Genomic DNA, 21,496 nt, shown 5'->3' with positions numbered 1-21,496 from the left:
GTCTCAACATATTTCGTGAATTCAACATAAACTTACTTTAAAAAACTGACAGAAATATTGTTATACAAAAGATTTGGGGACAATTTCTCTTGTTCATATAAAAGCAAACCTCTTAATAATATAAGCAAATGGAAAATAAAAATATAAATAATATGCTAAAATCAAGTTGGATTGATTCTGGGAATGTATGTTTGATTTTACTACAAATTCAAATATTAGAAAGGTACTAGGTAGTATCTTAGTACTTTATGTAGTATTTCTAACTCTTAGTCTCCTAAAAATAAATGACCCATTTCACTGACATATTTTACATAACATGAGCAGTACATTAAACAATGAAAACTCAAGAATGTTTTTATCATTAAAACAACACCCTTAAAAAAATGTTAACTCTTGGGTAGATGTTTAATTACTGTTTCAAGCACTAATCCAAATGGGCTCACATTTGAATTCTAACAAAACTTTGAAAAAGACTCAGTACCCTTACCCTTCAGGCTGTTTCAAAAATAGTGAAGAAACAGGAATTCCTTCAAACAGCTTCCATGATGCCAACCTTACCCTAATACAAAAGCACACAGAACTATTACTAAAATGAAAATTATAGGTTAATATCCCCTAGAATACGTATGCAAAGATCATCAATAAAAATCCCAGGGAACAAAATTCAACAATGTATCGAAAGGATCAATACTATGACCAAATGGAATTCATTTAGGAAAACTGGAATGAAAATCATTTAATAGAACAACATATCAACGAAAAGAAAGTTAAAAGATTAAATGATTATATAAACTGATACAGAAAACGTTCAAGTCTTGAAGTCCATTCATGATTAAAAACCCTCAAAAAATAGGATCAAGATAGCCATCTACAAAAACCCACAACTACTAGAGTTTTTTCTATGTAGTAGTAGACTGCATGATTTCATCTCTCTTACATCTTTGTCGTATTTCATGCAGCTATTTTTCTTAGTTATGTTTTTTCTTAAAACTATTTTTCTTCATTTTACAACCTTTTTCTTCTTTTTGGGTCACATATGGTGATGCAGAGGCATTACTCCTGGCAGTGCTCGGGGGACCATACGGGATGCTGGGGATTGAACTCAGGTCAGCTGTGTGCAAGGCAAATACCCGACCAGCTGTGCTATTGTTCCGGACCCCATTCTGCAACTTCTAGATCCATTCATCTGTAATTGGAAAATTGTTTGTTTTTTAGTTTTTAGTTTTGGATTATACTCAGCAATGCTCAGGGATTACTCCTGGCTCTACACTTAGGAATTACTTCTGACAGTGCTGAGGGACCATAATGGGTACCAGGGATCAAACCCAGGTCTATCTCATGCAAGGTAAACTTGCTACCTGCTCTACTATCTCTTCTGACCATCATTTCCTCCTCCCCTCTTTCTTATCGTGACAAATGCATTAAGTGCTCCAATAACTATAAGTGTGCTTATATGCTTTTGAATTAATGTTTAAGAGTAGATGTGTTTGAGAGTAGATGTCAAGATGTGGTACCATGATGGATTATATGGGAGCTCTATTTTTACTCCTCAAGAAGTATTTGCAAATACTGCTTTTTACAGAGGCTGGACTAGATGTCATTTCCACTGACAATTAATGTTCCAAATCCTTGAAGAATGTCATTGGAATATTAGTGGGAATTGCATTTAATCTGTCTAATGACTTAGGTAAAACGATATTTTGACAATATTATTTTTTCCAGTCCATGAAAATGTATGGGATACCATTCCCATAACAAAAACCCTAAGATCAGGACAGTCTCCTGGGACTGACCACTCTGGCAGCAATAATGATAAACATGAACTATTTTCCCATTTCCTGATGCTTCTGTTACTTTCAGTAGTGACAGTTTTCATTTTATAGGTCTCACTCCTTTGTTTAAAAGCTGATTCCTAAGTATTTGATGTTTTGGGACTCTATTTTGGAAGAAGTTGTTGTTTTTTATTCTTTTGCTTCTTACTCATTATTTGCATACAAAGCTGCTATTATTTTAAATGGTCATCCTTGTGTTATGTCTGATCCCACTGGATAAGCATGATAAACTTTCAGTGCCAGTATTGCAAACCACAATACCCAAAAGAAAAGCAAAGGGGGAGAGAGAGAGAGAGAGAGAGAGAGAGAGAGAGAGAGAGAGAGAGAGAGAGAGAAGAAGAGAAGAGATAAATGATAAATACCACAGAGGCAGGCTTAGGGGTGAGGTGTGAAGAAGGGCAGGAGAATGGCTGGAGGGGAATTGGGGACACTGGTGATGAGAAATGTACAATGATGAAGGGAAGGATGCTGGAACATTGTATGACTGTGTGTCTCAAGTGATTTAATTAAAAAAAAATACAAAAGATCAGCTGCACATGGCTCAGGTGGAGAAAACTTTCAAGTCTTACATGCCTTTGGTGCCATGACAGAGCAGACTCCAAACAACATGGCTGAGAGGGTCTCCACATTTATCTGGAGGTCTGTCAGGTAGAGAAGCCCTCACCAGTCTCTGGTTTCTCCGACAGGCTTTTTCTCTGGGGGTTCAAGGACATCTGGTCTGGCCCATGACACACATGACACCTCAACCATGGAACTCATGCCACTGGGATTCCCACCCACTCAATGTTATTCAGATCTCAGGCTTGGTATGAGGTGGGCATCTCAGAACAGGAACACCTCTGTTGCTGGTGAATTTCTCCCCAGACTGAGAAGGGGTTCCCAGACTGAGAAAGGGGGTAGACAAGCCTTCGTTACTTGAGATCTCTCTAGTGGGTGGCAGGTGGAAGGTGTCCCATTCTCTGGCCTTAGCCCCCAGAGTGGGTGGTGTGGCAGTTCTGGGCATTATGCCAGTGAGTTTTTATCCATAGGGTACTTGGCATTTCCAGGGTACTTGGAAAATCCATGGATTTTCACCCATGATGCAGCAGCTTTCTGGCCCTTAAGAGGTGGCACCCACTGGATGAGTGGCAGCTCACTGTCCCATGAGATTCGGAGACATCTTGTCAATGGGTTCTCAGCCACCCAAATACAACAGGTCTCAGTTTGGTGAAAGGTGGGATGCCTTGTCACCAACAAGCCTTGTCACTTCTACTCCAGTGTTTCAAAACAGTCCTTGGGTTGCTGCATGAGCCTGGGTGAGCTGTTAAAATGGACTTCTTTGGTCTATTACAACAGGAACAAGATCAAAGTTTCCCAAAAATAGAAGGCCCAATCTCTTCGCTCTTGAAACTGGCCATTTTTGACCTTCCTTGTTCACCCCAAGTATCATTGCTATCCCTAAGAAGGGAACTTGCAAAGCAAGGTATCCAAACAAGACAAAACCCACCAGAAGCATGGCCACCGTATACAGGGGTCACTAGCTGTAAAATTGAATCTTAGGTGGAAAAACACTGGTTAGGATGGTCACAGGCCTGGTCTTCTGACAGCTCCCAGACAAACCATTCAAGTAGACCACAGCCACCAGACTCACACTCTCTCTAAAAAGACCATTTGCAGTCCTCTCTATTCCCACAGTTACCAAGGTTCCTGGCATTCTGCTCTGGAATTCTCTCTTGGGTGAACAGGAATACACATATAAACCCAGGTTACAATGTGATGATATGGTGTGGAAAAGAGAAGAAGGGGTGTGGTGGTGCGGTATGAAAGAAGAGAGAGGCACTGAGCAGCTGGAAAGTGGTGAGTAAGAGTAGTGAGAAGAAGAGGGACAGCAATCAGGGCTGCTTCTCAGGATGCAGAGGTTCCTGATTCTGTGGCTATTTTAGCTCACAGACACAGACCTACATGAACCGCTAAGTACTGAGTTACTTAATAGAAGAACACAGACCATTCCTGGAGGTCGGTATGTTAATCTTGCACATTCACAGGAACCCAGAGATGTCAGTGTTTCCTGTAACAGACCCTAGAAGAACGCCATTTCTTTCGTCTTTAGCTAGACTTATTTCTCATCAAGACTGTAGTAAATCAAGTTATTTGGATATGTATGCTACACATATTTCTACGAAGAGTATAAGGGCCAAAACGCATTTTAAAAAATTATTCAATACTACAGGTCATTACACAAAGGTAAATCAAAATCATGGAGCTATCACTTCATATGTACAAGGATGTCAATCATGAAGAAACAAATTTTCAAGTTTTGGCAAGAATATGGAAATGGTTATAGGAATGATTAGAATATAAATGAATATTTATATATATGCATGTATGGTGTGAATATGGAAATATAAAATGATATACATTTTCACAATGGCAAATGTAGCAGCTCCTCAAAAATTAAATAAAGATTCACCACAACACTTAATAATTCAATTACAGGCACAAATTAATGCACATAGTCACTCACGAATCAGTACACCTTTATAGCAGGATGACCGAAAATAACAAAACAACTTAAAAATTTACGTGGAACAATTCAAAAATTCACTGAAGGATGAATGAGTAACACCATACTAATTATATACAAAGGAATATTGTCTGGTCATAAAATAAAGTGCATATTCATTTTAAAAGTACAACTTGAATGGGCTTTTAAAAAATACATTAAGGGACTGGAGCAATAGTACAGCGGTTAGGGCATTTGCCTTGCATGCGGCGGACCTGGGTTTGATTCCCAGCTTCCCACATGGTCACTGAAGCACCGCCAGGAGTAATTCCTGAGTGCAGAGCCAGAAGCAACCCCTGCGCATCACAGGTTGTGACCCAAAAAGCCAAAAATAAATAAATAAATACATTAAGTGCAAGAATCAAGACAGAACTTTAGTTGTTAGATTGCTTTTGTATGAAAAATTCAGAAAGGGAAATCAGCAAAGACAGAGAACTGGCTTTTGCCTGGGGAAAGTAGGAATGAAGAGTTGTTTACATATAGTTACAGGATGTTTTTCTGTAATGAAAAAGCCTTCAAATGAGAGAGAGAGAGACAGAAAAACTAACTATATCTGCAAAGAGTCATTGAAGAGTGGGTATTAAAATGTTATTTATAATACAAGCATCACTTCAAATATAATTTATATTTCATAAAATGTATTTGTACACATATATTGATAAAATCAAAATTCTTTATTCTTAGAAAATACTGTGTAAATTATCTAGTACAGGTCAATGACTCTATAAACAGGAGTCATTTAATTTTTTAATGAGGTAACAATGAGTCAAGAGTATAACTGTTTAAAATCATATCCTTTCAGTCCACGCTCCCTGTCTTTGGTAATTTTAATTCTGTAGTTACTGCCTGTTCTTGTTTTGATTTATATTTCACATGAGATCATCCAGTCTCCTCTGACTTACTCACTTAGCATAACACCTTCCAGTTCATTATAGCAAGACAAAAATTTTATATTTTTTCTAAAAGCTGACCAGTGGAGTATTTACACTTGCTCATTATCTACTCATTTGTTTATTATTTAGCACTTGATTTATTCCCAAATCTTGGCTTTTGTAAATTGCACGATAGTTAAAATAGGTGTGCTTTTATTTTTTTAAATAAGCATTTCTTGTGCTTTGGGGAGTGGGATTGCTGGTAGTTCTACTTTTAACATCTTTAGAAATATTCATAATTTTCCAGTGATTCTGGACCAATTTTATAATCTGGTATACAGATTATTCTCATAGACATGAGTATCTCTGTGGTTGTTTTTCTCGATTCTCTGGTAATAATAAAAGATTTCTTTTTCTGTTTTAATTTTTTGATGTGGAGGACTCTCCTCTTATAGTCATAGTCATCTCTATGTCTGCCTGGGATTAACTTCTCCCCATTTTTGATAGGGTTGTTCACATTTTGCTGAGTTTTTTGAGTTCCTTATATATACCTTGGATATATAACCCTTCGTATAGCATGTGAATATTTTCTTCTATTCAGTAGGATGTCTATTAAAATTAGTTTATTTTGCAAAATCATTTTAGTTTGATATAACAAACACTGTATTTTTCTTATGTTTTCATTGCGCCTTGAAGTCAAATCACGAAAACAGCACTCAAGCCAACAGGGTGGGGCAATTTTTTCCTGTTTTGTTTTTGTTTTTCCAATGTATTCATTATTCTGACAACTCTAATATGCAAGGATTTATCCACTGTAAGTTAATTGTTGTGTATGGTGTAAGATAGTGATCCAATTTATTTTCCAAATGGTTATCCAGTTTCCCATTCATTTACTGAAACTTATTTGGTGTTCCAACAGGACTTATTTGGTGTTCCAACAGGTACGCCTCAAAAATGTTCCATGTGTACTAGAGAAAATTAAGTATTCATTTGTGAGAGTAAGAGCCTTGTAAATGTATTTATTTATCCTATCTAGTCCAAATCATCAAAGTCTCATTTCCAGACCAGGAAGCTTACAGGATAGATATGCAACGTCCTAAATAAGAGTCCTCAGCTCTATATTACCACACTGCTAAACACAGATGCATGTGCGCGCATGCGCAAACACACACACACACACACACACACACACACACACACACACGTCAAAATACCACTGTGACTCTAATATAAAAACACTGTTTCCTTGTTGCTCTTCTGCCTAGTTATTATTTGTGAGAGCAGGAACTATTCATTTCCAACTATTGTGTTGATGTGGACGACTCTCTTCTTATAGTGGTTTTATGTATCTTTATGTTCCTTTTGGTATGTATATGTGGATGAGCATAAAATCTTGATGCACTGATTCCATCATTACATAATATCTATTTCTGTTACTTAGCTATTTTTGTCTGATTAAATCCAGCTGTGCTTTGTAGGTTACTGTTGCCTTTATAATTGTTTGCCAACCTTTTACTCTGAATCCACTGGACTCAAATGGACTGTGTGTAGGCAACAGAAAGCTGGGTTTTATTTTCTGAATCAGGCCATTCTTCCTTTTGATTCACTGCATTTAATACATGAGATAGAAAGGAATCTATTGCTATTTTTCTATAAGATTTCTATATTGAAATATGTCTCTGTTCCTTTGTTCTTCTGTTCCTTTGTTCTTTTTTCTCCTTTGATAGCCACTTTTTGTGTAGTGACCAAGTTCCATTGGCCTCTTCATTTTGTTTCTTCTATTTTTGTTTTGAGACTCACATGAAGTGGACTTTGGCTTACTTCTAGAGGTATGTTTGAATTTGGCACACAAGTATCCCCAGGAACTTATAAGCTTATACTCCTAATTGCTGGCCCTGTCTGCTCAAATTTGGTGCAAAGATGCCCCTCAGGCACAATACCAAACCTAGACTGGACACATATCCCCTGAGGGACATGTAGACCTGATCAGAGCCATAGCTGCTGTCAGTCAGTGGTGACTGTAAGCCCCCAGTAAACTTTGACACAACAATCACTGCCAGACACAACCAACTGTGAACCTTGAGTCCTACTCAGGTTCACCTGTCCTCAGCACTAACAGCTGCAGGGTAACTGAGACCTCAAGCCCTCAAATGCCCAGGTCCTTGCAAACTTAAAGCAAAAGCCACTGCCTGGCAGTTGAGATTCCTAGTCAATGTCCATTATCTACCTGAATATGGATCCTTGCAACAGACCCTGCACAGCACCAGGCACAGTGGGACAAAAGAGAAAACTGCCTTTATTCATAGACCAAGAAAAATACTAGAAAGGCACCCACTACATTTGTCCAAAGGCCCATGATTAGGGATACATAAGTGTGGAGTTGGTCTCTAATATGAAATATATTCTTGCCACAGATTTTCACCACATACTTTTTGGCACAAGTACAGGCATCCTCCAATGCTCCAAAAGAAAGCTATTCCTATTCACATGATAACCTATGGTCACAGAGAAGGAACGCATACACTTTCATATTCTTCTGCTCCAGGCTTCAAACACATAAATGTTATGGTCAGGGACACCTTGATATAAGTAGCATTGGAGCACTGTCCTCACATTGTTAGCCGATTTGCTCCTGCGGGCACCAGTAACGTCTCCATTGTGAGACTGTTACTGTTTTTGGCATATCGAATACGACATGGGGAGCTTGCCAGACTCTGCAGGATACTCTCAGTAGCCTGCCAGGTTCTCTGAGAGGGAGGGAGGGAGGAATCACACCCAGGTCGGCCATGTGCAAGGAAAATGCCCTACCTGCTGCGCTATCGCTCCAGCCCCTTGATAATAGTAATACTTCTTTATGTCTTGTTCTTACTGACTGAGAACACTGGGCAGCTCTGTGACCTGTGGTACCACCAGGATCTTCAGTGGCATACAAAAGAATTCACTGCTTTATCCTCAACTCTTCCATAAGCTGCTTCATTACAAAAAGAATATACTAATTGTAATAATTCATAATTCAGTTTTTCATCTGTAATTATATACAAACTTATTTTGTCAAATTCCGTACATACAAAATACTTCAGTTAAAAACATCACCTCTGGATGGGCTTACGGAAAGCAACTAATTTTATACACTTGGATAGATTATAAAAGTACAGCACTACATACTAGAATTGTTCACATCCCAACCTGGAATGTAGAATTCCTTTCTTTTACTTCATGGGGCTCTTTCTTCAGCTCTGAAGAAGTCTTTGTTCTCTCTTAACTGTCTTTTCTCTCCCTTCAAATGAAATTTTTTTTGCTTCCAATATGTGTGTATGTATACCTATATTAACTACATAAGAGATTACTTAACTCACTAAAATCAGTAAGGATTTTAAAGAAATCATCGCATCTTATTTAACTCATACCACCCCACTAAGAGATTATGTATAATATCAAACAGAGGAAATAAAAACAGACTTGTCTTTGGGAGAGGCTAACTGAAGCCACTGACAAGCTTTTAGCTAATTATATTAACGTTAGCAGTGACATGTCACACATATATAGGAAAAGAGAGAATGTGAAGATGAATAATTGAGGGAGATTTTACAGACAGGACTGTAAATAGTATTTATCACTTTCAACTTTATTCTGGTTGAACAGAACCTAAGTCCGTCAACAGGCTATCACTACAAGAAAGCAAAGGAAATGGGTATTTTTAGCTACATTACTGGTGCCTGCTCGAGAAAACCAATGAACAACAGGAGGACAGTGCTTACACTGCTACCATACTGTACCATTACAATAGATCTTTGTCAAAATATTAATTCTTAGGTGAACGACTTATTTACAAAGACACTTTACAAAATTAAAACTTAAAAAATATATATAGATCTAAAGTTATATTCAGACATGAGAAGGGCAACAGTAAATATAGAATCAGTCATTTTTATAATAGTAAAAGACCAAAAACCACATATTTGTAATGAAATACCACTCTGAGAAAGTTTTCTGCTTTCATAGGCATTCCTTTCTAAACTCTCAGCAAGCAAACATTTTTATAGGCCATCTTTCTTCACTGAGTTCACGATAGAGTAAATCAAAGAAAACAGTGTAACAAACCTCATATAAAACAACAAAGGCAGCAAAGCCAAAAAAAAAGTGTAATTCTTATAGGACAGAAGAAAGCTACACACAAGTCTTATTTTTTTAATAATTCCCAAGAACTTTAAAAGGTATAGAGAGCATGCTTTGACATTATTCTTTTAAAAGTATGGGTTTTGCTTAATTAAAAGAAAATACGTTAACAATGAAGCACAATCTTAAAAGGGGGGAAATTCCATTTATATTTATAAAATTGCAATTCCTAAAATCTAAATGACATACTAAAAAAATTACTTTATATTTCAAACCCTGGATAGGGCCAAAGAGACAGTACAGCATGTACGGCACTTGCCTTGCACATGGTCAATCCCTGGCACCATTTATAGTCCCCAAGTCCAACAGGACTGATCCCTGAGTACAGAGACAGGAGTAAGCCCTATGAACTGCTGGGTATAGCTCCCAAACACATAAAAATATATAATAAAGCCTCAGCACATTTTTGTTTCTGCTTTAAAAGATTTGTAGCCCTGAAAGGTTAGACTGCCTTATTAGATAAATATTTTTCATTGTGAATAATAGAGGTAGTGTTTTTTCTTGATGACTATACTCCTAAACAACATTTCCAATCTGACTTGTAATCTAAAGATCTTTTATATTTAAGTATGGCTTTCAAACCTACAGAAATATACTTATTAAAAAGACATTAACAATAATTTTAGGAAGTAATAAGTAGCAATTCCACCTTTTTCTGTGAGATTAGGTTTGCTACACTTTAAAAATTTACAACCTTTAACAATGACATTGCTGATGACATCGTTCTAATAACACCAAACATTAGCCAAGCAACACAAATGCTGGCCGACTTCGACCATGAATGTGGAAAGGTCAGACTGCAGCTGAATCTCACAAAGGCAATGTTTATGAGAAACAGTCCTGTTCCTGACTTTCCATTCACTCTCAACGGAATGAATATCTCTGAATGCCGCAGTTATGTATACCTAGGTCAAGAAGTCAACATGACGAATGACCTGGCACCTGAGTTGTGCAGGAGGAAGAGAGCGGCTAGAAATGTCTTCAAGAACATTGAAGAAATAGCTAAGAGGACAAAGAACCTCTGGCTCCGGGCACATCTCTTTGACTCCACTGTTCTTCCTGCATTAACATATGCCTCAGAAACTTGGGCCCTATGAAAACAGAATGAGAATGCTATACAGGTCTCCCAAAGAGGAACTGAAAGAGCTATGCTTGGAGTATCATGCTTCACTCAAGTGAGAGAAAGAATACGGAGTTCCGACCTCTGTTGACAATTAAAGATCAGGAACACTGTCTCATTTGCCAACGCGTTGAAAATCAGATGGGCTGGACACATAATCCTATTTGGAGATGACTGCTGGACTAGACCCATTACTGACTGGATTCCACGGGACATCAAAAGATCACATGGCTGCCCACCTATAAGATGGTCAGACTTCGTCTAGACCCTGAATGATCAGGTTGAGGCTCTTTGAGTTCCTGGAGTGAGCAGATGCCCTTGGGCTACATTAGTACATGACAGGGACAAATAGAGATGTTACTGGCAGTCACTAGAGCAAATCGATGAGTAATGGGTTATCAAGTAATCAAGTGATCAAGAACAATGACATCTTTGATAATATCCAATAATATAGAAACAATTTAAAGAAAAACTTTAGGGATGGGGAAATAGTTCAATGGGCCAGAACATAAGCTGTGAATGCAGAAGGCCAGGTTCAATCACAGAACACCACATGGAACCTGTAAGCACCACCAAGAGTACAGAGCACAGAGGCAGGAGTAATAGAGCACTACTTGGGGGTGGCCTAAAAGACACATGAATAAGTCTTTACAGCACACAAAATTCTATCTCTGGTGATCAAAAAAATTCTAAACGTGGGGCCAGAGTGATAGTACAGCTGGTAGGGCATGTACCTTGCATGCAGTCAACCCATTTTTAATCCCCTGCATCCCATATGGTCCCTTATGAACCGCCAGGAGTAATTCCTAAGTGCAGAGTCAGGAGGAACCCCTGAGCACCGCTGGGCGTGACCCAAAAAGAAAAAAAAATTCTAAAACTGAGTTTTCACAGCAGATGGGTAAGTAGGTAAACTGCATAAAGTATTTTCATTAAGACTTTAAGATAAAAATCAACTTGGATTCAATGAATCTTTGTTATAATAAACTGCCCCCTGCCCCATGTAATCCCATCAACAGAATGTAATCAAAGTAGATATAATCTGAGCAAAGCTTCTCAAACTTTAATGAGACTCAAATGATACAAAGAAATTGTTAAAACACAGACTTCTGGGCCTCATCACCAGAGTTTCCTTCAGTATGTCTGGGATAAGACCAAAAATTTATAATTCTAGTAAGTGGTATTATAATTTCTAGGCTGCATATGGATACAAAAATAAATTTCTTGAATTTATTATATGACATTTATATCTTAGGAAAATATCACTGTCACTGTCATCCCGTTGTTCATTTATTTCCTTGAGCAGGCATCAGTAACGTCTCCATTCGTCCTATCCCTGAGATTTTAGCAAGTGCCACATTGGAGGCTCTTTCAGGGTAAGGGGAATGATACCCATCATTGTTACTGAGTTTTGGCATATCAAATACGCCACGGGGAGCTTGCAAGACTCTGCTGTGCAAGCAGGATACTCTCGGTAACCTGCCAGGTTCTCCTAGAGCGAGAACTAGACAATAAGAAGTCGTGAGGCCACGATTCCGGGAGCTTGGTTTTATAGTCTCTGGGTCATGGCCTTTGATGAGATTACACAGCACTGGGCAATTAGTGGGTGTGACACCTAGCTACTGGAAGATGGGGGATCTGAGTAGAGGAGGCCCGGTCCTGATCTGAGCAGGCTTGGAGATCTCAGCCCCGGGTCCTGCACACCTGGGTTCCGCTGCCAGTTCCTTCATGTGTAAGGCTCATCAGAGAGTGGTCTTGAGCATGGATGTGGCTGGTTTTCAGAGGTCTTCAGTTGCCAGGGCTCTGCTTGGAGCGGGGAGGGAAACTCAACTTCAAGGGGCCCCAATGAAGACAGCCAGGCGCGGGGGTAGGAGACTCTGAGTTGTTCTCTTCCAGGAGCTTGGTTTTATAGTCTCTGGGTCTTGACTATTGATGGGATTACGTGGCGTCCTGGGGCAGTTGGTGGGTATGACACCTAGCTACTAGAAGATGGGGGATCTGGGTGGAGCAAAATATATCATGATCATGATCACGACCATCCTGTTTGTCAATTGCCTCGAGCAGGCCCCAGTAACATCTCCTTCGTCCTAGCCCTGAGATTTAAAAAGTGCCATATTCAAGGCTCTTTCGGGGTTAGGAGAATGAGACCCATCATTGTTACTGGTATTTGGCATATTGGGTACGCCACAAGGAGTTTGCCAGACTCTGCCGTGTGGGCAGGTTACATTCGGTAGCCTGCCACTTTGTCCAAAGTAGGAATGAAATCATAAATGTAGCCGCGCGCTTCCGGAGCTGGGTTTTATAGTCTCTGGGTCTTGGCCGTTAATGGGATTACACAGCACCAGGGAGCCAGTTGGTGGGTGTGACCCCTGCCTACTGGAATATGGAGGATCTGAGTGGAGGATGCTCAGCCCTGATCCAAGCAGGCTTGGAGATCTCAGCCCTGGGACCCGCTTGCCTTTGTTCCTCTGCTGGTACCGTCATGCGTGTGGAGAGTGGTCTCAGCATGGTGGTGGCTGGTTCTGGAGGTCTTCGGCTGCTGAAGCCCTGGTCGGGGCAGGGAGGGAAACTTGACCCACTCCCCTCCAAGGGGGCCCGGCGAGGACAGCCAGGGGCGGGGGCAGGAGACTCTTCACTGTTCTCTTCCAGGAGCTGAGTTTTATACCCAGTTGGTGGGTATGACACCTAGCTACTGGAAGATGGGGGATCTGGGTGGAGCAAAAAATATAATCACAAAATTACACAATCACATACACAAATGCTAAAATTAGACGTGTTTGTTGTATTTGGAGGAATGTGGAGGGGTCCATACTGGCGGTGCTCAAGGTTTACTCCTGGCTTTATGCTCTGGGACCGCATGGAATGCCAGAGTAAGAAGACAAGTGGTCTACCCACTATACTATCTCTCCAGTCCCTAAAATGAAGACTGAAAAAAAATAATTTACACGTCTATGGAACAACCATTAACATCTCACTCTCAGATGGGGAGGTTAAAAAAACAGGATATTAATAAGGAAACACCTCTCAATATAGAATTTTGACCAAGTAGTCTTAATTGACATTTACAGGCTCTTCACTCTCTCAATAAAGTAATGAAAACTAAAATCACATAAGTATCTGTTTTGGATCACAATGAAGAGAAATAAAAATCAACCATGAAGATAAACTGGAAAGAAAAGTCTAACATTTGGAGACTAAACAACATGCTACTAAATCATTATTGGGTCATAGAGGAAATCAAAAAGAAAATTTTAAAGGCTTGGACAAGCCTCACCCTTGAGTGAATTTGCTGGAAAACCCACTTAATCACTTAATCACTTATCTTCCCATTAGTCTCGATTTGCTCGAGCAGGCGCCAGTAACGTCTCCATTTGTCCCTGTCGCATGCTAGTGTAGCCCAATGGCATCTGTTCGCTCTGGGAACATGAAGAGCCTCAAACTGATTGTTCATGATCTTGATGAAGAAGTCTGACCATCTGGTAGGTGGGCGGCCACACAGACTTTTGACATTCTGTGGAATCCAGTCGGTAACAGCTCTAGTCCAGCGGTCGTCTTTAAATCTCATTATCTGACCAGCCCATCTGATTTTTGACACCTTGGCAAATGAGACAGCGTCCCTGATTCTTGATCGTCGACAGATGTCGGAACTCTGGATTCTTTCTCTCATTTGAGTAAAACGTGATATTCCAAGCATAGCTCTTTCAATTCCTCTTTGGGAGACCTGAATAGCGTTCTCATCCTGTTTGCGTAGGGCCCAGGTCTCGGAGGCATATGTTAATGCAGGAAGAACAGTGGAATCAAAGAGATGTGCCCGGAGCTGAAGGTTCTTCGTCCTCTTAGCTATTTCTTCGACGTTCTTGAAGGCGTTCCAAGCCACTCTCTTCCTCCTGCAAAGCTCAGGTGCCAGGTCATTTGTCATGTTGACTTCTCGACCTAGGTACACATAGCTGTTGCATTTGGAGATGGTTGTTCCGTTGAGAGCAAATGGGGCATCAGGAATGAGGCTGTTTCTCATAAACATTGTCTTCGTAAGATTCAGCTGTAGTCCTACCTTTCCACACTCACGGTCAAAGTCGGCCAGCATTTGTGCTGCTTTACTAATGTTTGGTGTTATTAGAACAATGTTATCAGCAAAGCGGAGGTGGTGTAGTTGCCGACCATCTATCTTCATTCCCATTCCTTCCCATTCCAGTCGTCGCATGATGTTCTTGAGGGTGGCACTGAAGAGTTTCGGTGAAATGGTATCACCCTGCCGAACCCCTCTCTTGACATCAATGATTACTTCTTTGTAGAATGGTGAGATCCTGGTAGTGAATCCGCAATACAGCTCACGGAGGATCTTGATGTATTGGGCTTGAATGCCCTGATTGGCTAGGGCTTCAATGACCGCTTCCGTCTCAACAGAATCAAAGGCCTTCTTTAAATCAATGAATGTTAAACAGAGCGGCATCTTGAACTCCCGAGAAACCTCAATGAGCTTAGTTATCGTGTGGATATGGTCGATGGTGCTGAATCCTTTGCGGAACCCTGCTTGCTCGCATGGTTGTCCTTCATCTAGTGTTCTGCCAATCCTATTTAGGATGACTTGAGAGAGTAACTTGTAGATGACAGACAATAGGCAGATTGGGCAATAGTTGCCAAGGTCATGGACGTCTCCCTTCTTGAACAGTAGTACGGTCCTGCTGGTTTTCCATTGGGATGGAACTTTGCATTCAGACAGGTAGCGTGTGAAGAGCCGAGCCAGTGTATTGATGAGTACTGACAGCAGGCTGACACTACCTCCACTACCTAGCCGCTGCCAGACTCTAGAACGCTTTCCAGACCCGCGTGGCAGCTCCGGCCGAGACTCATGCACGACTGAAGACCCACAGAACAAGATAAGCGAAACTCTCTGAGACCTTGGACTCCAGGCTCAACGGACCCAGGGACAGAGATTCTCTGCTTGCTCCCACCAATCACAGGTGAAAAAGGGATTCTAATCAGGAGCCCCACCCTACCCTGCCCTCTCTGCTTCCACCAACCACCAGAGACCCAGGGATCAGATTGCACACAGAAGACCCACCCTACCCCTACTGGGACCAGATAAAGACCCCACTGGTAGACCTCCACTACTGACACTACCTCCGCTACCCAGCCACCACCACACTCCAGGACGCTTTCCAGACCCGCGCGGCCGCAAAGCGGCCATTTTGCCACATCATAAGACACTAAATTCCCATCTTCCGGAATTGCCGTACCATATTTGATAGGGTTCAAATATGGTAACACCTATGAGGGCGATTAGAGGTTGCCCCAAAAGCCTCTATCCCTCTCGGAAAGACTGGCATGCTACGGAGAGTATTCCGCCCACATGGAAGAGCCTGGCAAGCTATCCATTGTGTATTCGATATGCCAAAACCAGTAACTACAATGGGTCTCATTCAGCTGACCCTGAAGGCTTCACTGACATGGCAGCACTGAAAAACCCAGGTATGCCAAAATGGTGTATGAAATATCCAGGCTTGCACAGAGTCAGGAATAGCGACCCCCACCCCCCACCCATCTCCCTGTGTTTCCAGTAGCCTGGCAGTCATGCCCAGGAACTGCCTCTGGCCCTTTGTAATCTCATTAACGGCCAAGATCCAGACATTCACAAAGAAATCTCTTCAGAAGAGAGCAACACAGAACAATACGCCATAGAGATGCCTCTGGACCCCAAAGTCACCATCAAGTTAAAAAAAAATAAATCAACACAGTTTTATAACCATATTTAAAATTTTAAAATTCCTGGAGTTTGTGGCCACATACGTGGCCATATGACATCTCATTCTTATATAAGGGCTTAAAGTCTCCAGGATGAAATACAACAATCTTCACATACTTTCCTCTAAGAAATTTTTTTGGACTATTTTTAGTGGATTATTCATAAAAAGCAATACAAAATAAATTTAGGTTGTGCTTTGGGGGTAGAAGTTGAGGGTTGGGGTAGAAACATTTAAAATATGGTGGTGTATAGATGTAATGGCAGTGGGATTGTTGTTGGAATATTAAATGTAACAAATAACTGTGAACAACTTTATAAAAAATAAAACAAAGTTTTAAATTTTCAGCAAATAAAAGATGAGTTATCAGAAAATATGAAACACAGCAAAAGAAGTATTGAGAAGGAACTTCACAGCAATATTGGATTATATCCAGAAACAAGAAAATTTTCAACACTAATCCCAACGATAGCACAGCGGGTAGGGCGTTCGCCTTACAAGCGGCCAACATGGCCAACCCGAGTTCAATTCCTCCGCCCCTCTCGGAGAGCCCGGCAAGCTACCGAGATTATTCGATATGCCAGACACAGTAACAACAAAGTCTCCAATGGAGATGTTACTGGGCCCGCTTGAGCAAATCGACGATCAACGGGAGGACCTTTACCTTACCTTTACCTTTAAGAATGTATAAAAAGAACAAAACTTAAAGTCAGTTGTCAAAAGGATATAAAATAAATAGAAATCATAAAAGACAATATTTCATTGACATCTAGAGCTGGTGCCTGAAAAAGAAAAACAAAACTGACAAAGAAAATCCCTTGTAAGAATATCAGAAATGAAAAGGAAGGAGTTAGAAAAATTTCTATGAACATCAAACTGGAGACACTACAAGAAACAGATAAAGTTTTAAAATAAAACAATCTCCCAAAACATAATCAGGAGTAAACAGAAAATCCTAAGAGACCAAACACAAGCAAGAAAACAAATAATTAAAATTGTCCCCTGAAACAACATTCTAAGCCCAAATGGCTTCTATCAAACCTTCAAAGACAGTCTATAAATGATTCTGATAAAAAATATTATAATAAAGATGACTATGTATTCTAAAACAACAATACTAAAATTTAATTATAAAGTAATTAGAACAATACCTGTACTGTTTTTCCCAGGCCCATGTCATCACCAAGAATACATCCTCTTCCTTGGATGAAGTGTCCATAAAGAAACTGGGCCCCTTCCCTTTGGTAATCTCTCAGATACCTGTTAATAGTAAAAGGGATAGAGTCTCCACCTTCTGATAATTGAAAGGCAACAGCAGATGAAGGAAATATCTGATCTGGGAAATAAGGTTTCTCCAAATCTTCATCATCAAATATGAAATTCCTGGAGCAGTCTTTAACAGGTTTTGTTTCTTGAAGTCTTTTAAGAGGTACTTCTCTCTCTTGAAAATCTGAATACAAGATGACTGCAAGTGGATTCCCATGTTTATCCACTGTGACAGACTTTATGATTGCTTCACAAAGTTTTTCATTATCTGGCGAAGGCGCAAGACATCGTTCTCCTGGATACCATATACCTGTGATAATAGAGAAAAAAACTAAATTCACCTTACAAAATAGCATGCCTCAATTCTCTCCTGGAGGGGGGGGGATTCACATAAAAATTATCTCATATAAATGTTCTTCCCAAATAACTGTACACTTCCCAAAACATAGCATAAGATAGTCCCCTACAGTAATATAACGGTACATAATTTATTGCCAAGGTTCTCACCCTGGCTGTATATCATAATCTCCATATTTGTTTAGATCAGACCTAGGTTGACTCCAATTCCTGAATATGTGCCAAGGGCATTTGATTTTATAATTTTGTTTAGTTGTTATTGGAATACAAAAGATGAACTGGTGTACAGCTAGGGTTGATATTAATGATTAAATACCACTGACAGAGGTATGGTGCGGCCAGCAGGTCAATCTGTACCTGTGAGGCGAGTGCATCAGCAGCCTGATGGCACCTTCAGACTTCCAGATACCCCAAAACTGCTGCTGTGCCTTTGGCCAGACCCCAAAAACTTGGGGCAAAGTTTACCAAGAAAGTAAACGGCCAAAAGTTAGGTATGTGGGAAACACCTCCAGCTCAGTAATATAATTGGAGGCATGGCCTCTCTGGTTCCTGATTGAACTGCTTAATGGCCATGATCCCAGACACTCAGAAACAAATCTCAAAACCCAGTGGCTTTTGGCAGAAATGCGTCCAGTCCCTGCAGTAGGTTCCCGGTGCTGGGTCAACCCAGGTGGGAATAGGCCTGTTGCGGGAATAGGCCTGTTCCCCCTGGCAGCCCGGTGGCCGCCATCCTCCAGAGGTCACTGGACAGTCAGGTTTGAGTCGACAGTGACGAGACACGTGGGACCTCACGGGATGGAGGTGGAGCTGGTCCTGTCCTCCCCACCCCAATGAGACCCCAAGTCATCGCCCACAAACGGCCTTTCTGGCTCCTGATCAAGCTGCTTAACGGCAATGATCCCAGAGACTCAGAAACAAATCTCGAAACTCAGTGGCTTTTGGCAGAAATGCATCCGGACCCCACAGTAGGTTATTGTCACCAGGCCACCCCAGGGGGGAAAGGGTGTTGTTACTCCGCCTGCTCCCCCTTGGCGTCTTGGTGGCCATCATCCTCCAGAGACCATTGGACAGTGAGGCTTGGGCCCGAAGTGACGAAACTTGTTGGGCCTCATGGGATGGGGATGGAGCCAGTCCTGTCCTCCCCGTCCCAATGAGATCCCAAGTCATCACCCACAAATGGCCTCTCTGGCTCCTGATCAAGCTGTTTAACGGCTATGATCCCAGACACTTAGAAACAAATCTCGAAACCTAGCGGCTTTTGGCAGAAATGCATCCATACCACGTAGTAGGTTACTGTCGGCGGGCCACCCCAGGGGGGAAAGGGTGTTGTCCCTCTGCCTGCTTCTCCCTGGTAGCTTGGTGGCCATCATCCTCCAGAGGCCACTGGACAGTCAGGTTTGGGCCCGCAGTGACAAGACATTTGGAGCCTCATAGGATGGGGGTGGAGCCGGTCCTGTCCTCCCCACCCCAATGAGACCCCAAGTCATCGCCCATGAACGGCCTCTCTTGCTCCTAATCAAGCTGCTTAATGGCCATGATCGCAGAGACTCAGAAGCAAATCTCGAAACCCAGTGGCTTTTGCAGAAATGTGTCTGGACCCAGCAGTAGGTTACTGTCGCTGGGTCACCCCAGGGAGGAAAGGGTGCTGTCCCTCTGCCTGCTCCCCCTTGGTGACTTGGTGGCCACCATCCTCCAGAGGCCATTGGACAGTCAGGCTTGGGCCTGCAGTGACAAAATTTATTGGGCCTCACGGGATGAGGGTGGAGCTAGTTCTGTCCTCCCCGTCCCAATGAGACCGCAAGTCATCACCCACAAACGGACTTTCTGGCTCCTGATCAAGCTGCTTAACGGCCATGATCCCAGAGACTCGGGAGCAAATCTCGGATCCCAGGAGGTCTTGGAAGAAATCCCTCCAGATTTAAGTGTTAAAATTTCGGAATTTCAAAATTGCGTGGCCACTACTGCAGTCACATGCCATCATGTTATTCATAACCAGCAATAGAAACAAATTGTCTACTGTTGCCTTTTCAGCAGATCTGAGTGTTGGGATTAAATCTCAAATAATAATGGTGAGTCTGGTGTCAAAATATTGAATGTGATCAAAGTAGAGAGACTAATGTGGAAATCATCTGCCCCACAGGTAGAGGGAGGGTGTGGAATGGGGGTATACTGGGGTTATTGGGGGTGGAGAATGGGCACTGGTGAAGGTACGGGTGTTTCATTGTATGACCAAGACTTAGACCTGAAAGCTTTGTAACTGCTCTCACGGTGACTCAATAAATAAAATTATAAAAAATTAAAAAAGTAAGGTGGAGTTCATGCACAATTCAATCAGCTAATCAGTGGCTGAATAAATAGCAGTATTTCTACATAAAAAATAAATAAATAAATACCACTGACAATTAGTAAACATAAAATGTATCACTCAAGCTGTGGTAGAGTAATAAAAATAGGAATTGGTAATCAGTATGTTAAAATACTATAGAAAGGAGTATTTTTTTTGTCATTCAATCATTTTATTTCCTTTATCCAGAGTTTTTTCTCACCTTCAAAACTACTACTTTAATTTGTATACAACTAACGAAGAGAACCTCCACTTCAAATATAAAGATGTGTGCCAACTTGGTCACATTTATTCCCTTCTAGGTTTTATAAACTGAGATTCTAGAAAGTTGAATTACAAGATCTTTCTGTTAAGATTTGTATTATTCTTTTATCTTTGTGGAATTATTTTGTGCTCAAATTGCTTATTTTATACAAATTAAAGCAATGACAGCTTTCATTTTCTGTTCAGAAAAATGAACTACTATGAATAAAGAAAGAGAAGTCTCCGGGAGTTTTGGTGCAGTTTAAGGTACCAAATGTAAGAAATTCATTCACTTTACAAATAAAATTCCTTATTAAAAGAAAATCCCAGACGGATATTGTGAAATCCCCCTCTGGTGCGGAGCTGTGTAAACTACTTCACTCGGGGATTACACATTAAAGAATGTTCACTGGCTCTCTGGGCGGCTCTCTTTTGCCACCCATGTTTGGTGCTCTCGAGCTGCTTCCTTACCCAGGACAGCTGTTGCCTTGGATGGACGAAGGAAGAACGAGGGCCAAGCCAGTTGCCGATTAGCTGCCATTTATTCAATCTCTCGTCACTCCCAGCTCTCTCCAACTCTCTAACTCGGTCTACAACACTCTCCATGACTCCTCTCCAATCTCCTTGTCCCTCTGTGTCCCTCTGTTACCGTCTCTGTCTCAAACTCTGTCTCCTTCAATCCACTCTTTTGCTACCCCCCCCCCCCGTTTTTTTTGTTGTTTTTTTTTTTTTTTGTATTTTTGCTTTTTGGGTCATACCCGGTGATGCAACAGGGGTTACACCTAGTTCACACACTCAGGAATTACTCCTGGCGGTGCTTGGGCGACTATATGGGAGCTCGGAATTGAACCTGGGTCGGCCGCGTGCAAGGCAAATGCCCTACACCCGGCTGTACTATCACTCCTCCCCACAGGAAGCTCAATCAAACTGTTTTTCCAGTCTTCCCAACCACCTACAGCCCATGAGGGCAAAAGATCCTTTAAGGTGTGTTTCTCCTCTCCTTAGA

At 41.2% G+C, this 21,496-nt stretch overlaps 1 protein-coding gene across 1 annotated transcript in view; it reads right to left on the bottom strand.

Annotated features, from left to right (window-relative positions):
- ERCC6L2 (ERCC excision repair 6 like 2) overlaps nt 1-21,031 on the bottom strand; it is a 115,506-nt gene extending 94,475 nt beyond the window's left edge. Inside the window, exons 1-2 of the mRNA XM_056126478.1 lie at nt 20,962-21,031; nt 17,432-17,856 (exon numbers count right to left, since the gene is read on the bottom strand). Of these exons, the coding sequence (XP_055982453.1) occupies nt 17,432-17,856; nt 20,962-21,031 (495 nt within the window). The remainder of the gene's footprint in view (nt 1-17,431; nt 17,857-20,961) is intronic.
- Nucleotides 21,032-21,496: the final 465 nt, after the last annotated feature.

This window comes from Sorex fumeus, unplaced genomic scaffold, assembly GCF_029834395.1.
Source record: "Sorex fumeus unplaced genomic scaffold, SorFum_2.1 ptg000063l, whole genome shotgun sequence".
In the NCBI taxonomy this organism is placed as follows: domain Eukaryota; kingdom Metazoa; phylum Chordata; class Mammalia; order Eulipotyphla; family Soricidae; genus Sorex; species Sorex fumeus.
Note: the sequence above shows the minus strand (reverse complement) of the source record. Positions and strands in the feature narration are given on the sequence as shown.